Below are 20,737 nucleotides of genomic sequence, written 5' to 3' on the forward strand. Positions count from 1 at the left end.
CTGGAAGAGGTGGGCCTGGAGGAACAGGTATGTGTTGGTTTGGGAAGAAGGGGGGGGTGGGGGAGGGCGGGTCTGGGGGAGGAGGTGAGGCGGGGGTGAGGGCAGACAGGGCGCAGAGGCACCCGCGTCACACGGACACTGAGGAGGGCCCCTGTGGGAATTCCTGACCCTCATCTGGACCTGGGAGGGCACGGGGTAGGTGAAGGTGGCGGCCTGGGGGTGCAGAACAACTCCAGCCTCCTTACACCTCCATTAGCAGCTCTATCCTTCACCAGCAGCTCAGGCCCCAAACCTCAGATCCAGCCTTCATTTCTCCATTTTCCTCGCCACCCCGCAAATCTATCCATAAACCTTTGAAGTCAGGCCCCTTGAAAGTGTCTTGAATCTGTCCATTTGGCACCACCTCCACCTGCCACTGAGCTGTTCTGCCTGGCTCACCGAGTGACCTCCTTGCTGGCTGGACCTGCCCCCATTCCTGCGGCCTCTGTCTGGCGGTTAGTGTGCTGTTTAAGCATCCATGGAGGACCACGGCCTGTCCCTGTGTGTTTAAGCATCTATGGAGGACCACGGCGTGTCCCTGTGTGACCGTGGCTGGGGGCTCCCCACTGCCGTAAGGTAGCGCCCAACTCCTTCCCCTAGAAGCTCATCCCATAACCATCCTTGTAAACCAGGCTCTGAGCAGAGAAACGAGGGAGCCAGTCCCGCCTCCAGGCCTCTCACTTCTTCTTCCCTGGAATCTCATCCCCGCTTCGTCCTCCTCATTCAGGCCTCACTCCACATCCTCCTCCTCAGAGAGGCTGGTCCAGGCCAGGCAACCTGAACAGCATCCCCAACCCCCTGCCCGCTCTATGGCCCAGTCTCCTCTCTGCCGTTACGTTACCACGTTCTGAGCAATCTCGGGCATGGATTTGTTCTCTCCGTGTTATCTGACCTCCTGGTCCCTGAATCACAGGCTCCAGGGCTCACTGTGTATTACCCGGCCCGGACAAGGGCCCGATGCTGAAAGGGTCTCCACTGCGTAGTTTCAGAATGAACGAGTGACTAGCTTCTGCTGTGGCCAGGGCCTGTGACTTAGCAAGCTGAGCCCTCCAAGCTGGCTCCCTGTGTATTCCAGGAACCCCGCCCTGTAGCGCTCCCCCCAGACCTGAGCCTCCATGACTTCTGAGTCCTCCCTTGTTCCCAGGGAGCACAGAGACCTTGCAGGCAGGAGGGGAGGGCCCTCTCTCCTCTGGGCTGTCTGCTTTAGAAACACCTGCTTCGAGTCTAGAGCAGAGAGGCTGGCAGGGCCGGCCTGGGGCCCCAAGGATGGCCCCCGCTCTGCGGTAGGTGGGGGTCAGGCTGGAGCAGCAGGGAGCATGGCCCCAACCTCCCCTCTGCCTCCTGGGCCTCTAACCTTGAGCAGTGGGTGTTATGAGACCCTGGCCAGAAGAACTGCAGCCACCAGCAGTCCTGTCACCAAGGGGGGTCGGCCACTTGGCAGGAGAGCAGACCCTAAGGAAAGGCAAAGGACCCAGTGAATGAGGGAAACGGGAGCACAGCCCTCACCCCACCTCCCTAACAGTGAGCAAGGTGCCCTGGGGTCCCGCCCCTACAGCCCCCTGATCTCATCTCTCACCCGCTTTGTTCACCTGCCCCAGCTGCACTGGCCTCTGGGCTCAGGTTCAGCGCAGCCCCTCACAGCTGCTGCATAGTGGGGCCCACCCACCTTGAGCCAGGGGCCCATCGGGGCTGCCACCTTGTCAGCTCCCAGGTGACCTTTGCTTCTGAGATGGGTCAGGGTGGGGGGAGGGTACGTGAGGGGGAGGCTGACAGAGGAAGACTCCAGGAAGGAGCCCTCATGTGGCTATGGAGCCCAGAGGGGGACTTTACCCGGAAGGCCTGTCCCGTGGGCAAAGCCCCGGCTCCTCTGGCCCTCAGTCTCCCCATCCTCCACAAGGCTGCTTGCGTCTCTCCGCCTGCGCAGCCGAGATGCACAGTGTGCTGTACGGTGTCAGGTGTCCTGGGGAGGTCAGGGACTCAAGGTGTTCCCAGGAGCCAGGGACAGGGAAAGTGACCCCAAGTGGCTGGCGGGGGTGGGGGGGCCGCCCTGGTCACGGCTGCACAGGCGCACACCACCTGCAGCCCCTGGCGGGGTAGTGGGTGCAGGTGGAGAGCAGGGGCGCACCTGACGGGGTCATGGCCAGTGAGGTGCTGAGCAACCCGCCACTGGCCTCGGAGCTGAGCGTGGGCAGCAGCGTGCTGAGGAGCCCGTCGTTGGCCTCGGGCACGATGCCCAGCAGCCGGCACATGAGCTCGTACACGTGGACGCTCTCGAAGGGCTCCACCTCCAGGCCCCTCCTGAAGCTGGGGCCCACGGCCCGGAAGATGGTCTTCATGTCCATGGCCCCGTTGTCAAAGCCGTGCTCCCCCATGTTGAACTGCACGTTCAGTCGCTGTGAGGACGGAGGGTTCCCAGTCCGCGTTGGCCCCCCAGCCCACCCCGCCCTCTCCGCCAGCACCCCCTGCAGTGCCCCGCATTGGCAGAGGACTCCCGGAGGGAGTGCAAACAGGGGTTGGGGCGGGAAGGATTCTGAACCTGAGTTTCTCTGAGTTCTCTGCCCCAAATATCAATGGCCCAGAGAGGGCGCTTTGACAGAGACTGGGGGGCACGAATGGAGACCCCAGGTAAGGTGGGTGGAGCGTCAGCCCAAGGATGTGCCTTGGGCTCCTTTCCACTGCTGCTTGCCCCTTCCCGATTCTCTCCCCTGCTCCGAGTCTTGCTTCCCACTCAGCACCCCTGGGTCTCTGCTCTTCCCTCTTCTGAGTCACTCTTATGGCTGATCGTCCCATGCTTTACCCTGTACACACACACACACACACACACGCATGCACGCGTGTACACGTATACATGCGCACATAGGCACACACGTACACACAGGTACACAATGCACATACATGTGCACACCCACTCCTACCTCAGAGTGTGGGTGTGTCCCTTTGGTGGCTGACACTCCTCAAATTGGGGCCTGGCTAGAAACAGGGGGTGCTTTTTACAGAAATGGAGAGAGACCCAGCAGCCCAGGGAAGCACCTGCACCCACAAGAACTCACCCCATGGATGACGTAGCCGAGATCGCTGTACATGAGCAGGGGGGTGACCCGGGGGTGATTGGCGTAGTGGAAGGACTTGGGGAAGAACTCCTTCTTGTAGACGTGGAGTCGGGGGTGGGCGTCCTTGAGGACCTCGTACACCTTTTCCAGCAGCCCCTCCTTGGGGAGCAGCATCCCGTTTGGTCCGTAGTCTAGGAGCTCAAACTCAATGTCCTTGAACGTGAAGTTAGCGATTTGGTGGAACTCCACCAGGTCGTCGGCTTTCTTGCGGACGGTGCTCATGCCGTGGTCGGACACGATGATGAGGTTGAGGCTGCTCTCCAGGCCGCTGTGCCGGATGCTGTCCCGGAGGTAGCCCACGGTCCTGTCCACCTGCATCACCACCTCCTTCCTCTCCTGCGACTCGGGGCCGTACTTGTGACCCGTGGAGTCTGGCTCCCCGAAGTAGAGCGTGACCAGGTCCAGGCCCTCATCTGTGAACCACTTCATCACGGTGTCGATGTTGGCCCTCCACTCCGCCTCGTCCTTGTAGTTGTGCAGGACGCCCTCCTTCCGGCTCAGCGTCACGGCCTCGCCTTGGTAGGTGACATTCCCGCCCGGGTAGAAGAAGGAGCCCGTCTTTAGGCCCTGCCGGGGAAGGCGGTGTCAGGGCCACGGGCCTCCTCCCGCTTGCCCCCTGCCATCACGTGCACAAACACTCGGCCCCCTCCGCCTGGCCTCCTTCTGCCCACCCACCCTTCTCTGCTCCCAACTGGCCACAGGCCTTTGTACTTCCTGAAAGGCCTATCGTAGCTCTTATCTTATGTGCTGTTGGGGCTGATACTGATTCAGTCGAGGGGAGAGCAGGTGCCCGGTGGACTCAGCACTCATGAGACAGTGAATATAAAGGTGTCCCCAGATATGCTGAGTCCTCATCATTACTGTGGCCCTAGGTCTTTGCCCTGAGGCTGAGCTACTCGGAGAGCCTTCCCCTTCGGGCCTCTGCCCTGGCCTCTCTCTGCCGTATTCTCATCCAGCCGTGTGTCCGCTGGCACCTCCACCCATGTCCCATCACCTGCCCTTCTAGCCTTCAGCCTGGTCATCTGACTGCTGGTGTATTTACACATCCATCTGTCCTCACAACCATCTGTCCACACATGCCCTGCCTGGCCGTCCACTCCCTCAGGCCATCCTTCCTTGAGATGCCAAGTTCTTGGGCATGGCTTTCTGCAAGTGAGCCTGGCCTCTAGTAGCTCCTTCTGGAGTGAGAGGACTCAGACGTAAGTGGATGCCCTGCCTATGAGGTGAGTGTAGCCTCTGAAGTTCATTCCAGACTCACCTTGAAAACTTCTGTTTGGGTTTATTGCCAGGAAGCCCCAGATCATTGCAAGATGCTGGGGTCCCAAGCCTTTCCCTAGGACCACGCACCTCTTACTCTATCTTTTGCCTTTGGAATCCAGCTGCCTGGTCCTTTGAGCCATGTGGGAGGGGAACAGGAAGAAGCCGTTTCATGCTATCTTCCCTGTGGCCCCCTTTCCTACCAGTCCAGTTTCCCCTCCAGCTGGGGGGACGGAGCAATCCGTCTGGGCCCAGGGCTCCGCGGAGGACTGGGCAGGCTGTGTAGTTGCTGGTGGGTTCTCATGGGCACCCAGCTCCAACTTCCACGGGACCCCGTTCCATAACCCTCTGTGCTGGGAGCGCTGGACTCCCAGGGTGGGGAGTGGACCTGGGAGTGGTCACAGTCTCAAGGGCTGGGTTCCCCTCCTGCCTCCCCCATCTGTCCCAGGGGGCGTGGGTGTGGCGTTACCTGCCTCTGGGCTGTGATCCAGATGGGCAGGCTGCCGTTGTCCCACCAGTGCTGGATGCCCAGTGTGGTGTGATAAGGCAGCTTCACCTTGCTGCTCGTGTTGTAGTACATGTTGTGAACCACCCCGTGGTTCTCGATGTATTTGCCTGTGGGAGGGAGGCGGCAGAGGGGAGGTGGGAGGGCAGGAAACAGCCAGGGCAACTGGGAAGCACACCCGGGCTGGGAGCCCAGGCTGGACTGTCACAGCCGCATTCTCCAACCCACAGATTCTGCTTCTGCTTCTGAGGAGCTTGTCCAGCAGCTAAACACACACGGAGGCGCAAATACACATGGGCGGGGATATCGTTTGCAGCCATGTTGGTTTTAGCAAGAGGTTGGTGGCAACCTGGCTGGCTATCAAGAGGAACAATTATTTAATGATATAATTGATAATTAAATCAATCGATCATGGTCCAGCAGTGACACAGAATCCCAGGCAGGAATGTAAATAAACTAGGGAGAGCTCCGTGAGGCATGTTTTATAATTTATATTTTGCATGGGAAATGTCTGCACAGGAATTCTGAAGGTAGTAAGGAGGAGTGATGAAGAGGAGAATTATACAGGGGAGATGGCCGTGTGACAAGGGGGCAGGGATTGGAGAGCTGCGGCCACGAGCCTTCTATCAGTTGTCACCAATGTTGAAGGTTGTTGACGACCCTGGGGCTGTGCTGTGTCCACCCAGCGAGGCTGTGCCTTCTCTGGTCTCACCTTTGTTTCTTCATCTTGACCCATGGTACATGCACTGGGGCTCCCCACATGGGTTCCTTGGTTTCTCAGCCCCCACCACCCCCGGGCCCCACTCAAGCTGACACTCACCAGTGACCAGGGTGAAGTGGCAGGGGCTGGTCAAGGTGACAAAAGCCGGGGTCATGTAGCGAGCCTTCACCCCGTCCAGCGCCATGGCGTCCAGGTTGGGAGTGTGCACGTCCTGGTCATAGTTCCAGCGGAAACCGTCGAAGGATACCAGCAGCAGCTTGTTCCGAGAGCCCTGCCTGAGGATGGGTGCCCCTGCTGCTGCAGCCAGGAGGGTGGCCAGAGCCACAGTGAGAAGGACAGCTGGGTGGCCCATGATGGGTTCTCTAGACAGGCAAGCAGCTGGGCAAGTCCCTGCCGAGGAGCAGAGCAAAGTCCTAGGGTCACCGGGCAGGTCTTATCCTTGCGTCTTTGAAACAGGGCCTGCACATACCTGGGCCTCAGAGAGTGGTCCCCGGCCTCCGCATGTGTGCCACCCCAGGCCTGGCCCCTAGGCACATCTGCCTTTATTGCTGGTGGAGCCCTCTGGGCTCGATGCCCCGCCCCTTCCTACGCAAGTGTCTTTATGGAAGGGTGGGGACTACTCCCTAAGACTTGGAGAGCAGAACAGCTGCACTCCTTCGGGAAAGCCTGTATCCCCCCCCCCCCCCCCGCCCCCGCCTCAGCTCTCATAACAACTCTTGGTCCCTGTGTCCTGCTCGCTCTGCCCTCAGGCCGGATGGGTGAGGGCCCCTCCTCCAGGGAATAATTTGGGGAGGTCTTTGGGGTACATGGGTCTCTGGGATGTGGGGTAGGCTGCCCAGGGTCCCAGGTCCAGAAGGCTGGTCTTGTTCATGGGGACCCCCGGCCTGGGGGAGTGCCTCTTCTCCCCCTCGCCCTGAGATGGGGGGAAGAGCTCCAGTCTGATGGCCTGGATTAGCACCCACTATGCCTTCCTTCTGGGGCCCCAGGGAACCTCAGAGGGGTGCACTGGTGTGGGCGATCTCGTTGTTGAAGTTCCTCAACAGGTGGTCAGAACAGGGGCCTCCCTTGTTACCTTGTGCTCATGGGCAGGGGGGAGGGGCGGTACAGGAGAGGGACCCTGAGTTAGTGTACGGTTTTCTTTCTCTGTCTCTGTCTGCTCTGTCTCTGCTCCCCGCCCCCTGCCCCACTACCTATGAAGCATGCCCTGTGAACCAGACACCATTTTAAGTCCTGAGAACACAGCAGTGCGTGAGACAGACCGTGTTCTGGCTTCCTTCATTATGGTTGGGGATGCACAAGTAAAATAGTGAGAGTCACCAGAAAGAAAGAAATCCAGGAGAGGAGGTGGAGCTTCTGCCTGGTGGGAGGGTTGGGGGGGGGGTGGGAGAAGCAGCACCAGATGGGTGGTCAGCCAGGGCCTGGTGAGACGATGACTGTCAGGGAGGGATTCTGGGGGTCGCCAGCCAGGGGAGTGGGTCAGGGGCAGGCAGGAGGGTGGCTGAGGTGGGCCTGGGAACTGTGGCTGTGGTACAGAGTCTGGCATTCTTGTGCCGTGCAGGGGGGGAATGCCTTGGAGGGGAATGCTTTGTGGGGGGAATGGCATGGGGCGGTTTTAAGCACAGGAACCACATAAATAGACCTAATGTTAAAAAAGAAAAATCACAAGCTACTCCATGTGCAGGACAAGTGGGGCTAACGAAGGAAGGGATGCTGGGGGCTCCGTGGGGAAGGGACTGCTGGTGTCTGAACCAGGGTGGTGGCTGTGGGAGTGACAGATGAGCAGGGAGTTTGGAGGTTTTGCTGGAAGATCTGCTTCCAGGATGCATGTTGGGGAGATGAAAAGGGAGCAATAGGGGCGGATGTCCGTGTCTCCTGCCTCGACAGTCTGGTGCACTGGGTGGTCAGAGGTCAGGTCAAGGGCACAGTATTCTATTTTGGCCACGTCCAGTTGGCGGTGCCCAGGAGAAATCCGAGGGAAGGTATCCAATGGTTGGTATGTCCTGCTTCAAACTGTTTCCAGCTGCAGACCTGCCGACGCCTACCTAGGACTTCTGCTTGGCCGGCAGAGGGATTCTCATCAGGCGCTCCCTGGTGTCACAGAGCCAACCGCAGGTGGGGCGCGGCAGTGGTTCTGGGACCCAGGGACCCGCATTCCCCCCCCTCGCCCACGGAGCCGCCCGCGTCGGGAATCCACGCACAGCACCGCCCCTCGAGCTTCGCAAGGACGCACGCAGCACGCAGCACGCCGCACGCACGCGGGCGTCTGAGGGCGGGAGACGGTGCTCTGCCGGGGCTCCCGAGGCCGGGGTGTGTGGGGGTGCTGCCGGCCGGTGTCCCACAGAGCTGGGGCGCAGCAGGACCAGAGGGCAGGCTTTCCCTCGCGAAGGCACGGCCCGGAGCCCTCACGGCCTGGCGCTCCGGCCGCAGGGCCAGCTGCCTGAGTAGCCGCAGAACGTGGGGCGCGCCCCGGGGGAATGAGGTGTTTTAGGACGGAGCAGCGGGGACCACATTCACTGGTGCTGGCCCTGAGGACCCCGAGGCTCCTCAGAGGATTCGACGGCATACCAGGCCCACAGGATGGGTTTAGCTGGGAGAAGAGTCGGCAGGAAAGCCTTCCAGGTAAGGACGGGCACTGAGGGCCATGAGGTGGAGGAGGAGAGTGCCCAGCCTTGGGTCTGGGAGGCCGGCCTGGGGGAGCCTGGATTTTATGCTTATTGTCTCCTTGTGGCGCTTCTTGCGTCTTCTCAGCTGCTCCTTTTTTTCATGGTAAAATGGCTGACGAGCATAAAGACTACATTTCCCAGCATGCCCCGCAGTGTGACTGTCCTGGCCAGTGGGTCAAAAGACCATGTGGCAGGCCCCCCTGTCCTCCCCGCGCCAGGTTTGCCGCTCTTCCTTTTTAATTCTTCCTCCCTCTGGTGCCTCAAGTTCAGAGCCTGCCCCTAGCACCAGCGGTGATGGGCTCCCTGGAGGAGGGCCCACAGAAGGAGCCTGGTCCTTCAGGGCGTCTTGGGCAGCGTGGCTAGGCCAGCCCTGAATGGCTCAGCCCCTGGTGCTCCCTCAGTGGGAGAGTTAAACATACTCTCTCTTGCTTCCATTTCCGTTATCTGGGTTTTCTACCCTCTCAACAGGACCTAATCCAAGTTGATAACAGGACAGTGGCTCTGGGAGGCACCGCGGGGTTTAAGCCGGGGCAGGGGGTTGGGGGTGTGTGTGCAACACGACATGATGTGGTGGCTGCCCTCTGGAGGGCGGGAGGTAGGAAGCTAGTGAAGGGCTGACACAGTGGTCTGTGGGTGAGGCCTGGGCCAGGGGCAGAGTGGCACAGACTGGGGGGACGTTGGGGGTGGGTGGGCGTCGGAGTGCAAGAGGAGTTGTGTTCTCACTCTGCACCTTCTTCCTCGGGTCCCCATCAGGGATGCGGGAATTCCTGGCTCTGCTCACCCTCTCCAGCCTACCTGGGACTGGCCTGGAGGTGGTGTGAAAGTTGGCTTCTGGCTTTCAGCCAGGGTCTCCTTTTTTTTTGGCTCTGTTCCTTGCTCATGTTTTGTTGCAGGGAGTTCCGTAGCTCACCCTCCATGGGTTTCCTTTTTATTTCCTGGTGTCTTAGAGCTTGTCAACGGGGGGAGTGTGCCGTTGACTGTAGCTAACAGTAACAGAGCATTGCCACAGACCAAACTCTGGGCTTTATTCACCATCTCATTCAAGCTTTGAGGCACTTCTTGGAGGCAGGAGTTAGTAATATCCTCACTTTTCAGTGGGGACACAAACAGAGTTTGTGTTTTTTTTTTTGTTTTTTGCTTTTTTTTTGGCCACCCCACAGCATATGGAGCTCCTGGGCCAGGGATCAGATCTGAGCTGCAACCTTAAACGAAAGCTGCAGTTGCTGAAGTGCCGGATCCTAAATCCAATGTGCTGGGTCAGGGATCGAACCCGTGCTCCCACAACTCCCACAACGCTGCTGATCCCATTGCATCACCTAGGGAGCTCCTGAAACAGAAGTTTAAGGTCATTCAACAAAGGGAGAAGCTGAGACTTGAACCCAGGCATTCGGGCCCCAGAACCTTGATTGGAACCACTATCGATTTACCAGCAACTTAGGATCTTCTTGTTGGCTTTTGAGCCTGTTGATGTCTTCTTTAAAGAAGAGTGAAACTGAATGTTTTGGTGTCACTGACTTTTTTCTTTTTCCTACTCGCATTACTTCCTTAGGGTTCAGTCCCTAGAGAGGGGTTATTGAACAAAGGATGGAAAGGCTCTTTGGTTCTTACAGTCAGGAACAGGTGAGCGACTAGGTGCTGGTACCCCTTTTGCCCCACTGTTTTCATTGGGTTTGATTTTTTTTCCTTTTGGGTTGGCTTAGTAGGCTTAGTGGCTTGTGTAATGATGTTAACGTTTTAATTAAGCCAGAGAGGCCGGGAGAGTTTCAAGTCAGGATTTCTTATCTCTGGCTCCTCAAGTGCACAAGGTTCATCATCTCTGACCGTTGATCAAGTGGTCAAGGTGATCACTGAGCCTTAGAGCGTTACCAGCTTCTTACGTAATTTGCAGCACGTGTATTTTTTGGAATATGTACTTTTGAAATCTATTTTTCATAGACTTCCATCATTTATATTTGTCACTCATTGCTTTCCTCACCTTCTGACAGGCTGGTTATTCTTCAGGTAGACTCAAAGCTCCTTGCAGGCAGATCCTGCTCTCTTTTTCTTTATTGTCACCCCAGGGCCTGGCACAATGCCAGCCCAGAGTAAGTGCTCAATGCATATTTGTTGAATATGAAAAATAAATTTAGAGGGAAAGTTTTTGCAAGGGTATAACATACTTCCTGGTTAGGCAAAACATTTTAAAAATAATCTTTAGGTTTATGGAAAAATTGCAGAGATAGAGAGTTCCCATATACCCCATGCGCCGTTTCCCCTGTTATTAACATCTTAAGTTATGTGGTACATTTGCACAGTTAAGGGGCCAATATCGATGTCTTTATTTATTTATTTTTTTTAATTTTTTTTTGTCTTTTTGTGTTTTCTTGAGCCGCTCCCTCGCATATGGAGGTTCCCAGGCTAGGGGTCGAATTGGAGCTATAGCCACCGGCCTACGCCAGAGCCACAGCAACGCGGGATCCGAGCCTCCTCTGCAACCTACACCACAGCTCTTGGCAACACCAGATCCTTAACCCACTGAGCAAGGCCAGGGATCGAACCCCCAACCTCGTGGTTCGTAGTCGGAGTCGTTAACCACTGCACCACAACGGGAACTCCCTCGATGTCTTTATTTTTATTTTTATTTCTTAATTTATTTATTTTAATTTTTTCCTTTTTTTGCCTTTTAGGGCCGCACCTGCATGGCATATGGAGGTTCCCAGGCTAGGGGTCAAATTGGAGCTGCAGCCACTGGCCTACACCAGAGGAGCTCAGAATCTGAGCTGCGTTGGTGACCTACACCACAGCTCACGGCCAGGCTGGATCCTTAACCCACTGAGCAAGGAAAGGGATTGAACCCACATCCTCATGGGTGCTAATTGGGTTCATTAACCACTAAGCCATGACGGGAACTCTTATTTTTATTTTTTCAGGGCCACATCGGAGGCATATAGAAATTCTCAGGCTAGGGGTTGAATTGGAACTGCAGCTGCCGGCCTATGCCACAGCAACGTCAGATCCTTGACCCACTGAGTGAGGCCAGGGATCGAACCTGCATCCTCATGGATACTAGTCAGGTTTGTTCCTGCTGTGCCACAGCGGGAACTCCTGATAAGTCATCTTTAACTTGAGTGCATATTCTCTTCAGATTTCCTCAGTGCCTGCCTCAGTGTCCTTTCCTTGTTCCAGGATCCCACATTACACTGTTGTCACATCTCCGTATGTTTCTCTTTGGGTGTTTACTTTCCTTGTTTTTGCTGACATTGACAGATTTGAGGAGCGCTGGTCAGGCCTTTTGTCGAATGTCCCTCAGCTGGGATGATACGATGTTTTTCTCTTGGTTAGACTGGGGCGATGGGTTCTTAGGAGGAAAGAGCACAGAGATAAAGCACCTTCTCGTTACATCATATCAAGGGTACATGCTGCCCACATGACTCATCCCTGGGGATGTTGACCTTGACCACCTGGCCAACAGATGTCTGCCAGGTTTTCCACCATGAAGTTACTCTTTCCTGCCCTCCTTTTTCTTTAAAAAAATTTTTTTTAAGTCATAGTTGATTTACAGTGTCCTACCAATTTCTGCTGTACGGCAGAGTGACTCATTTTTACACACACACACACACACACACACACACACACACAGAGTTTTGTTTTATTCTTTTCTGTCATGGTCTGTCCCGGGAGATTGGATTTATTAGTTCCCTGTGCTGTAGTGGTAGGACCTTGTTACCTTGTTGTTTATCCTTTCTAGATATAATCTACTAATCCCAAACTCCCAGGCCATCGCACTCCTTCCCCCTCGGCAACACTGTTCTCTGTCTGTGAGTCTGTTGCTGGTTAGTAGATAGGTTCATTTGTGCCACATGTAAGTGACATATGGTACTTGTCTTTCTCTTTCTGACTTACTTCACTTAGTACGATAATCTTTAGTTGCATCCATGTTGCTGCAGATGACTTTGTTTTCTTCTTTTTAATGACTGAGTAGTATTCCACTGTATGTGTGTGTGTGTGTGTGTGTGTGTTTGTGTGTGTGTGTGTATATATAGACACCACATCTTCTTCATCCATTCATCTGATGATGGACTCCTGCCTTCCATTTTCATACTCTTTCTGGAAGGAAAATTACTATGTGCCACTCCTGCCTAGGGAGGGAGGGGTCGTGCTCCACCTCCTTGGCAGAATCTATGTGCATTTGTCTGTTCTTCCTCTTTATTGATTGGTTTGATCATCTGCATGCGTATGGACTCCTGGATATTTGTTCTATGCTTTGAGTTATAGTTCAGTACTCCTTTCTTTGTTTTGTAGCTCAAATTGCTCCACCTTTGGCTGCTGGGAGCTCTTTCGGTTGGCTCCTGCATCCCTCTGACACACCCCATCGTTTGTTTCCTGAGCGCTCCTTTACTTGCTAGGGCATGGGGCACGGGAAGCTCCAGGATCATTTTGCACCTTTCTGACCCCAATCCTAGAATCCGGTGTTTCTCATGGATTCCTGGTTCCTGTTGTTGGAGGATGTTAGATCTGGATAGTGAGTATGTGCCTTGCTGCTGGGGTGTTGGTAAGACATCCCAGCTGTTCTTGAAGCCAAGGGCTCCCCAGCTGAGTCAGGTGCTCCTACAGCTTAGAGAGACAGGGCACATGTGCTCCTCTGGGTGCAGTGTTTATGGGCAAACCAGGATCTCTGGTGGAGAGAGGTCCTGAAGGGCCCTCTTTGAGGACATAGAGGGAAGCATGTAGCGTGGTTGTTTTGTTTTGTTTTGTCTTGTTTTTTCTTTTCTGCCTTGCTTGAGGGTTCTTGGTGTCCTGGAGGACCTGGCCTGAAGGCCTTGTTGGCCTGAGGACTGTGTGAATTGGACACATGTAAGTTGGAGGTACTTGGGGTTCAGGTTGGGAAGAACCGGCCTGCCCAGCCCTGTGCTCTGTCTCTGCTGGGGAGAGGGACATACCAGGCACTGTCCCCATAAGGTCAGCTTCCTGAGTCAGTGCCACTTTGTTCTCATATAACCAGCTTTGAATGGAGTTAGGTTGCAGTTGTTTCTGTGTCACCCCTGCTAGGCTGTGGGCAAGACTCTTTATCCCCTGCCTCCTGGCACACAGAAGCATTTAGTGAGTTTTTTTTTTTTTTTTTAAACAGCTGCACCTGTGGCATATGGAAGTTCCCGGGCTATGGTTTGAATCAGAGCTGTGGTTGAAACCTGCACCACAGCCATAGCAACACTGGATCCAAACTGCATCTGTGCCAGCAGCAGCTTGGGACAACCCTGGATCCTTAACTCACTGAGCAAGGCAAGGGATTGAACTCACATCCTCATGGATACTAGTCGGGTTTTTACCCACTGAACCACAGTGGGAACTCCCATTTAGTGATTCTTTTTTTTTTTTTTTGTCTTTTGTCTTTGTTGTTGTTGTTGTTGCTATTTCTTGGGCCGCTCCCGCGGCATATGGAGGTTCCCAGGCTAGGGGTCGAATCGGAGCCGTAGCCACCGGCCTACGCCAGAGCCACAGCAACTCGGGATCCGAGCCGCGTCTGCAACCTACACCACAGCTCACGGCAACGCCGGATCGTTAACCCACTGAGCAAGGGCAGGGACCGAACCCGCAACCTCATGGTTCTTAGTCGGATTCGGTAACCACTGCGCCACGACGGGAACTCCCATTTAGTGATTCTTGATGCACGAGTGAAAGTAGGTCCGGACCACTGCCGTGGCCTCTTGCCCTTGATCTATTTCCTTGCTTCTTTGTCTCCTTCTAAAAAATGGGAATTGCTCTCTCCCTCTCTGATCACTGTGCCCCTTGGGCTGTGCTGCCTGCCAGGAAGTCCCAGAGTCCTGGAGAGGAGTTGGCACGGGAGCCAAGGCCTCAGCCATTGGTTGTCCCCTCTGTGGGAGGAGCCCTGGAGGTCAGAGTCAATCTCCCGATTTTCCAGTGATAAGTGGCAAAGTTGAATCTGGATGGGTGTCTCCCAACTGCCAGTTCTTGCCCTTTGGCAGGGAGTGTGTTGTTGCCAGGACACTCTGGTTCTGGGGATGCTGAATGAAGAATAGCCTAGTTACACCATTTACTGGAACAGAAAGTCCCTGTCAGCAAGGACGTGGGCAAAGAAGAATTTGACTTGGGGACATGGGATGACTTTTCCCAAATAGGGTCCAGGATGCAGGCTGTTAGGCTGTTGCTGCGAGCGCTGACGTGGGAGGTGGGCCGTGTGATCCCCTGGTTTGGGGGCTGGAGTGAGTGCTCTGTCCTCATGTCCCTGGGGACCCTGAGCCACTGAGCCTGGGGGGCAGTAGGAGGCCCGGGCTCCTTAGGTGTGCTGCCAGGACGGCCGCAGTCTTTCTGACCATGGTGCTTCCCCCAGAGAGAGACCCACAGTCCAAGGATGGTGATTCCTTCTCGGAGGTTCTTCGTCTTCCATACTGTGTGTGGCGGAGGAGCAGCGAGAAGTGGGCTTCCTCCCTCCCTCTCCCGTCCAGCCCCTACCACTGGCAGCCTCCTGTGTCGTGGGAGGCAGTCACCCCTGTGCACAGGGAGGCTGGGACCTGCCTGATGATGGTGCTTCCGGTTACTCGGGCCTGACCCCACCTTCCCGACTAGAATTTTATTAGCGTGACGATGATCCACTTTATCAATTGCTGTTGCTTTTTATTTCTTCTCAGGGCCTTTATCTCAGTGGCCGCCTCACCTTCTGGCTAAATGAGGATTAATATTTTAACAGGATTATGTGCTATGGGTTAGCAGTACTCTCGGGGATACTGGGCACTCCCCTCCCTCGCAGCCTCTTCCCTCCCCGAAGGTTCCCTCCTGGTGTGCAGAGAGGTTCCCCCCAGATGGGGCCCTCTCTTCTAGAGCTCAGGACAGGGTGGGGGGTGGGAGGGCTGGGGATCTGGACTGTGGGTGGGGGGGTGGTTTGTCTTGAAGAGCGGGTTGGTCCTGGGTAGGGATGGCCCTGCAGGGTGAGGTCCCTGTAGAGTCTGCAGACTGTTTCCTGGGGTCAGTGGGTTTGATGGCCATGGGCAGAAAGGAGGGAGACAGAGCTGGAGCTGGGGAGGAGAACACAGGGAGAGGAGGAGGGGAGGGAGAGGGGAGGAGGAGGGCTGCCTTGCTGATGCCCACTTGCCCAGTGTCTCAACCCCCCAGGGGAGACGCAGCATCTAAATTTGCCAGCATCATATCTCGATCTTTCTCCTGGAACAAGATTTCAGTTTCCAGCCAAGTTTTACAAGAGTGAGTCTTCTCCTTCTCCTGCTTCATTGCTTAGAGGACCTGTACCCGCTGTTTGTGTGTCTGCAGCTGCCCTGGGGCTGGCCTTTCCCTCCCTTTGGGCTGTCACCGGGCCCTACTTGAGGTAGGAAGGGCCCTACCTTTCCTTCCTAGAGGGCCAGCGCTGGAGGCATGAGGGACATGGAGTGGCTGGGGAGGAGGGAGAGCTCAGGGCCTAGGCTGCCTCCAGGATTTGACTAAATGGTCCCAGACCTTAGGTGCTTGCCTAAGACTGCAGGTGAGTCTAGAGCCAGGTCCTTAATTGTTGAATTGAGAAATACCACTTTCTTTGCCTGTGCCCCCCCCGCCCCCTTTGCCTTTTAGGGCCTTACCTGCATGGCATATGGAGGGTCTCAGGCTAGGAGTCGAGTCAGAGCTACAGCTGCTGGCCTACGCCACCGCTCACGGCAACGCCGGATCCTTAACCCAGTGAGCAAGGCCAGGGATCAAACCTGTGTCCTCATGGATGCCAGTCAGATTCGTTTCCGCTGAGCCATGATGGGAACTCCTGCCCCTTTCTTACTTTCCTCTCCTCCCCAGTATTCCAGAGATATAGAGGGTATATTTTTTAAAAAAAGCAGATTTTATTTTTTAGAGTTGTTTTAGGTTCACAGCAGAATTGAGTGGAAGGTACAGAGATTTCCTGTGTGTTCTCTGCTTCCACTCATGCACGGCCTCATTATCAAATTATCAACACCCCCTCCCAAGGATGCCACGTTGGTCACAACTGATGACCCTACAGTGCCGTATCAGTATCCCCCGAAGTCCATAGTTTCCGTGGTAGTTCGCTTTTGCCCTTGTGCGTTGTGTGGGTTTGGACAGATGTGTGACATTGTGGTATCATACAGAGCAGTGTCAGTGCCCTCAAAATCCTCTGGAGGGAGTTTATACTCCTGTTTCTCCACACCAACTCCTGCAGAAAGAGTCTGGGCACCTCACACACCTGGTTTTTTAGGATGGCCCCATCCAAACACCAGGAAACAAGTGTTGGTGGGGATGTGGAGAAACTGGAATGCTTTGCGCCGCTGGCGAGAATGCAGAATGGTGTGGCCACTGTGGGAAACAGTGTGCTGGCTCCTCAGCACACAGAATTCTCATATGATCCAGCACTCCCACCTCGGGGGTGTAGCCTAAAGAATTCAAAGTAGGACCTCAAGCACACCCCTATTCATAGCAGCACAATTCGCAATAGACAAAAAGGTGGAAACACCCTAAGTGGCCATCAGTGGATGAATGGGTAAACAAACCGTGGTCCAGCACACAAAAATAAACTTAAACTGGATTACAGACCTAAATGTAAGACCAGGTACTCTAAAACTCCTAGAGGAAAACATGGGCAGGACCCTCTCTGACATAAACCACAGCAGTATTTTCTTTGGATCTGTCTCCTAAAGTAAAGGAAATAAAGGCAAAAAAATAAACAAGTGGGACCTAATTAAACTTAAAAGCTTTTGCACAGCGGAGTCAATGTACTGAATGGGAGAAAATGTTTGTAGATGATATGACCGATAATAGATTAATAGCCAACATATGTAAATAGCTCATATGACTCTACATCAAAAAAACACAACCCAATTAAAAAATGAGCAGAACTGAGTAGACATTTTTCCAAAGAGGAGATGCAGATGGCCAACAGGCACGTGAAAAGATACTCAACATCGCTAATCATCAGGGAACTGCAAATCAAAACCGCAGTGAGATATCACCTGATACCTGTCAGAATGGCTGTCATCAAAAAGAATGCAGATGAATTCCGGCAAGGATGTGGAGAAAAGGGAACCCTTGCACACTCTTGGCAGGAATGTAAATTGGTGCAGCCACCGTCGAAAACAGTATGGAGATTTCTCAAACTGAAAGTAGAACTGCCATGTGACCTGTCAATTCCACCCTTGGATATATATTCAGACAACACTAATTTGAAAAGATATATGCACCCCAGTGTTCACAGCAGCATTATTTATAAATGCTAAGATATGGGAGTAACCTGTGTCTGTTGACTGATGAATGGATAAAGAAGACGTCTGTATATACAGTGGAATACTTCTCTGCCATAAAAAAGAACGGAGTTTTGTTATTTGCAACAACTTGGGTGGACTCGGAGGGCATTACGCTCAGAGGAATAATTTAGAGAAGGACAAATACTGTATGAGTCCACTTATGAGGGGTCCTTAGAGGAGTCACATTTATAGAGACAGTGGAATAGAGGTTACCAGTGTTTGGAGGGAGGGGGAATGGGGACTGTGTGTGTGGTGTGTGTGTGTGTGTGTGTGTGTGTGTTTCCTCTTTAGGGCTGCACCTGCAGCATGTGGAAGTTCCTGGGCTAGGGGTTGAATCTGAGCTGCAGCTGCCGGCCTACACCACAGCCACAGCCATGGCAACACTGGATCTGAGGTGCATCTGTGACATACGCCCACTGAGTGAGGCCAGGGATTGAACCCGAATCCTCGTGGAAGTTATGTTGGATCCTTAACCTGCCGAGCCACAATGAGAACTCTGGGAATTATTGTTTAGTGGGGACAGAGGTTTGGTTGTGCAAGATCAAGAGAATTCTCAAGATGGGTTGCACGATAATGTGAATGTAAATTTTATGTTTTGAGTATTTTACTGCAAGTGAATATTAAGAAATAAAAAGATCCTGGAATCCTGGGACCTTTCAGAGCTGGCCATATGTTAGGGGTGATTTAACACTAGGTTTAGGAGTTTCCATCGTGGCGCAGTGGTTAATGAATCCGATCCCTGGCCTCGCTCAGTGGGTTAAGGCTCTGGTGTTGCCGTGAGCTGTGGTGTAGGTTGCAGACATGCCTCAGATCCCGAGTTGCTATGGCTCTGGCGTAGGCTGGTGGCTGTAGCTCCGATTGGACCCTTAGCCTGGGAACCTCCATATGCCGTGGGTTCGGCCCTAGAAAAGACAAAAGAAACCTCCAAACAAACAAAAAACACTAGGTTTAGAGAATTCTGGAGTCTGTCATAGAGGTAGATGAATGATTCCCTAAATGTGAGAAACCCCAGTAGGCCTAGCTCTGCGTTGAGAACTTCATACAAAGTTAAGGAAGATGGTCCCTGCCCGCCGCTGCTGGAGGCTAGACTTAATAAATTGAAATCACAGTAATAAAACTTTTGTCCCTTCCAAATTTAAAAATAATGGAAATGACTTTAAAAGTTCAAAACTAACTTAGAAGGTAATTTTGAAAACAATTCAAACACATTTCTGAAAATTTGGAAAACACAGAAAACCATAGAGAGGGGAGATGGTAATTTTAAAGCTCACAGCCCAAGGGGCCACAGCCACAAAAGATCTTTGCCACGCACGCCACGTGTCCGCATATGTGTGGTTAGGCTGCATCATAAATGTTTTTGATTCTGTTTTTCTCCTTAATGATGTTTTGTGACTGCTAAGCAATTAAACAGCACGTTTGCCAGAGAGTGTGGCAATGTGACAAGGACTGTGGGGAGGCCTGCAGGGTGGCGAGGGGGGCATGGGGAGAAAGAGTTCCACAGGGGCAGCGCCTGTGCTGAGCTCCAAGGAGTTTGGGCCTCCCCAGGCCTACTGGTCCTGCAGGCCCAGGCCCTGGTGTCCTGATTCCCTGTCTCGGACCTTCTGTGAGACGGTCAGCAGCCCCCAGGGCCCGGGATTGAAGCCAGGATGGGAGTGGGGAGCCCCAGCTCTCCTCATCCATCATCCACTGACTCCCGCTTGGCACGGTTTGAGGGCAGGGCCGCCAGGGGCAGTGACCTCATCTGGGCAGAATGGGGGCTGTTTCTGAGCATTGTTTAGGGTTGCTTCTTCAGCCTCCAGAGTGCTCCCCCCACCCCCGCAGACCTCTGGCTGCCCGCGGGCCCCCCCACCCCCCTCCGCTGGAGCCTTGCCCTCCCGCCTTGCCTTTGTCGGCTCTCCCAGCTCCGCTGCTGCACTTGAGCCCCTGTCTCCTTGCTCTCACCTTCCCCGGCCTCCTCCTGTGTAACCGCCCCCACCGCCCCGGCCTCACTAGCTAGTCCACAGCATGTGCCTCCCTGCACACACACCACTCCATCATTTATTCTGTGGCACCAGCTGCCCATTAAAAGAATTTACTCCCAGGTCCTGGCTGACAGGTGCTCGGACAGTGAGGTCTGCTCACCTTGGAGAGGGGGGCCCAGATTCAGTGCAGCCCCACCTCTGGGACCTTCCATTCAGGGACCATGGCTCTGAGTCCTCCTTGGGTTCTGGCTGGTGCACCATGGTACCCATCAGTGGTTCAAGAAGCTCTTCCTGTGGCTCTGGTTAGCGTAGAGGAATTTGCTGTTCTCAGGATTCCCCCTTTCACGGCCGGACCGTGGCTCTGACAAGCCCGGAGAGGCCAGGACACTGACAGGATAGGGGGCTTGCCTGCAGGGAACTTGGAGTCTGAGCTTCTCTTGGAACAGGCCAGCCCCTTCTGCTTGCTCCTGCATCTGTGAGGTGAGAGGTGGGGTCATGAGTCACCCAGACACTGGCCCCACATTCCCACTGAGGGCTTGGTCACCCCAGAAAGATGCAGATGGGACTTTGGGCAGGGGGCCCTGGCCCAGCACCAAGGTCTGGCCTGACTCCCTGGCTGGTAGTCAGGCCAGCGGAGAGGAGACTCCACCCATTAACCAGGCTTCTTCGATGGCCTCTAGGTCCTGGGGTCAAAGCCCCCTCTGGGCAAATTTTCTAGTAATTCTGCCTCCAGCTGTCTCTGTTACTTCGTCTAAAACTCTGGAAGAAGAGGGGAGCAGCTGAGGTTCTCAGCCCTCGACCTAGGTCACGCTAGGCTGGTTGGTCTGACCATGGACCAGTCCTTCCTCTGCCCAGGGACCATGCAAGGGGGATGATGAGACATGAGGGGTTGCTTCCATTGCTGAGGGGTTCCCATGCATCAGTGGCCGTGTCCCCCCCGTGGAAGCACCACCTCCTCAGAGGGGCTGCAGGAGGTGTGTCAGGGTTGTGGGGGCAGGGGGGCAGCAGCCTCTGCTGATGGAGGCAGGAAATGACGTTTTCTGGTACCATTTCTCTCTTCCCACCTGGACCCTTCAGTGACCTTGAGGTTGTTCCGCTGGTCAGGTGTGGTCACATCCTTTGTCCCATATTTGGCTGAGAGCCCCAGAGCCCACTGCCTGGGCGCCCCTGTTTTCAAAGTCACATCATTCAGGGCCCCTCGGCTCCCATGGAGCTCATCTGCTGGGTGTTTTTTCCTTCCTTTCCTGCTTTGTC

At 54.5% G+C, this 20,737-nt stretch overlaps 1 protein-coding gene across 1 annotated transcript; it reads right to left on the reverse strand.

The window, feature by feature from the left end:
- Window positions 1-1,408: 1,408 nt before the first annotated feature.
- ENPP7 (ectonucleotide pyrophosphatase/phosphodiesterase 7) lies at window positions 1,409-5,984 on the reverse strand. The gene is made up of 6 exons (XM_047758675.1): window positions 5,732-5,984; window positions 4,876-5,021; window positions 3,090-3,716; window positions 2,165-2,432; window positions 1,870-1,980; window positions 1,409-1,491 (listed from the first exon to the last, which is right to left on the reverse strand). The coding sequence occupies exons 1-6, from the start codon at window positions 5,982-5,984 to the stop codon at window positions 1,409-1,411; spliced, it is 1,488 nt and encodes a 495-aa protein (XP_047614631.1).
- Between the last annotated feature and the right edge of the window lie 14,753 nt (window positions 5,985-20,737).

The sequence above is a fragment of the Phacochoerus africanus genome, chromosome 14 (assembly GCF_016906955.1).
Source record: "Phacochoerus africanus isolate WHEZ1 chromosome 14, ROS_Pafr_v1, whole genome shotgun sequence".
In the NCBI taxonomy this organism is placed as follows: Eukaryota; Metazoa; Chordata; class Mammalia; order Artiodactyla; family Suidae; genus Phacochoerus; species Phacochoerus africanus.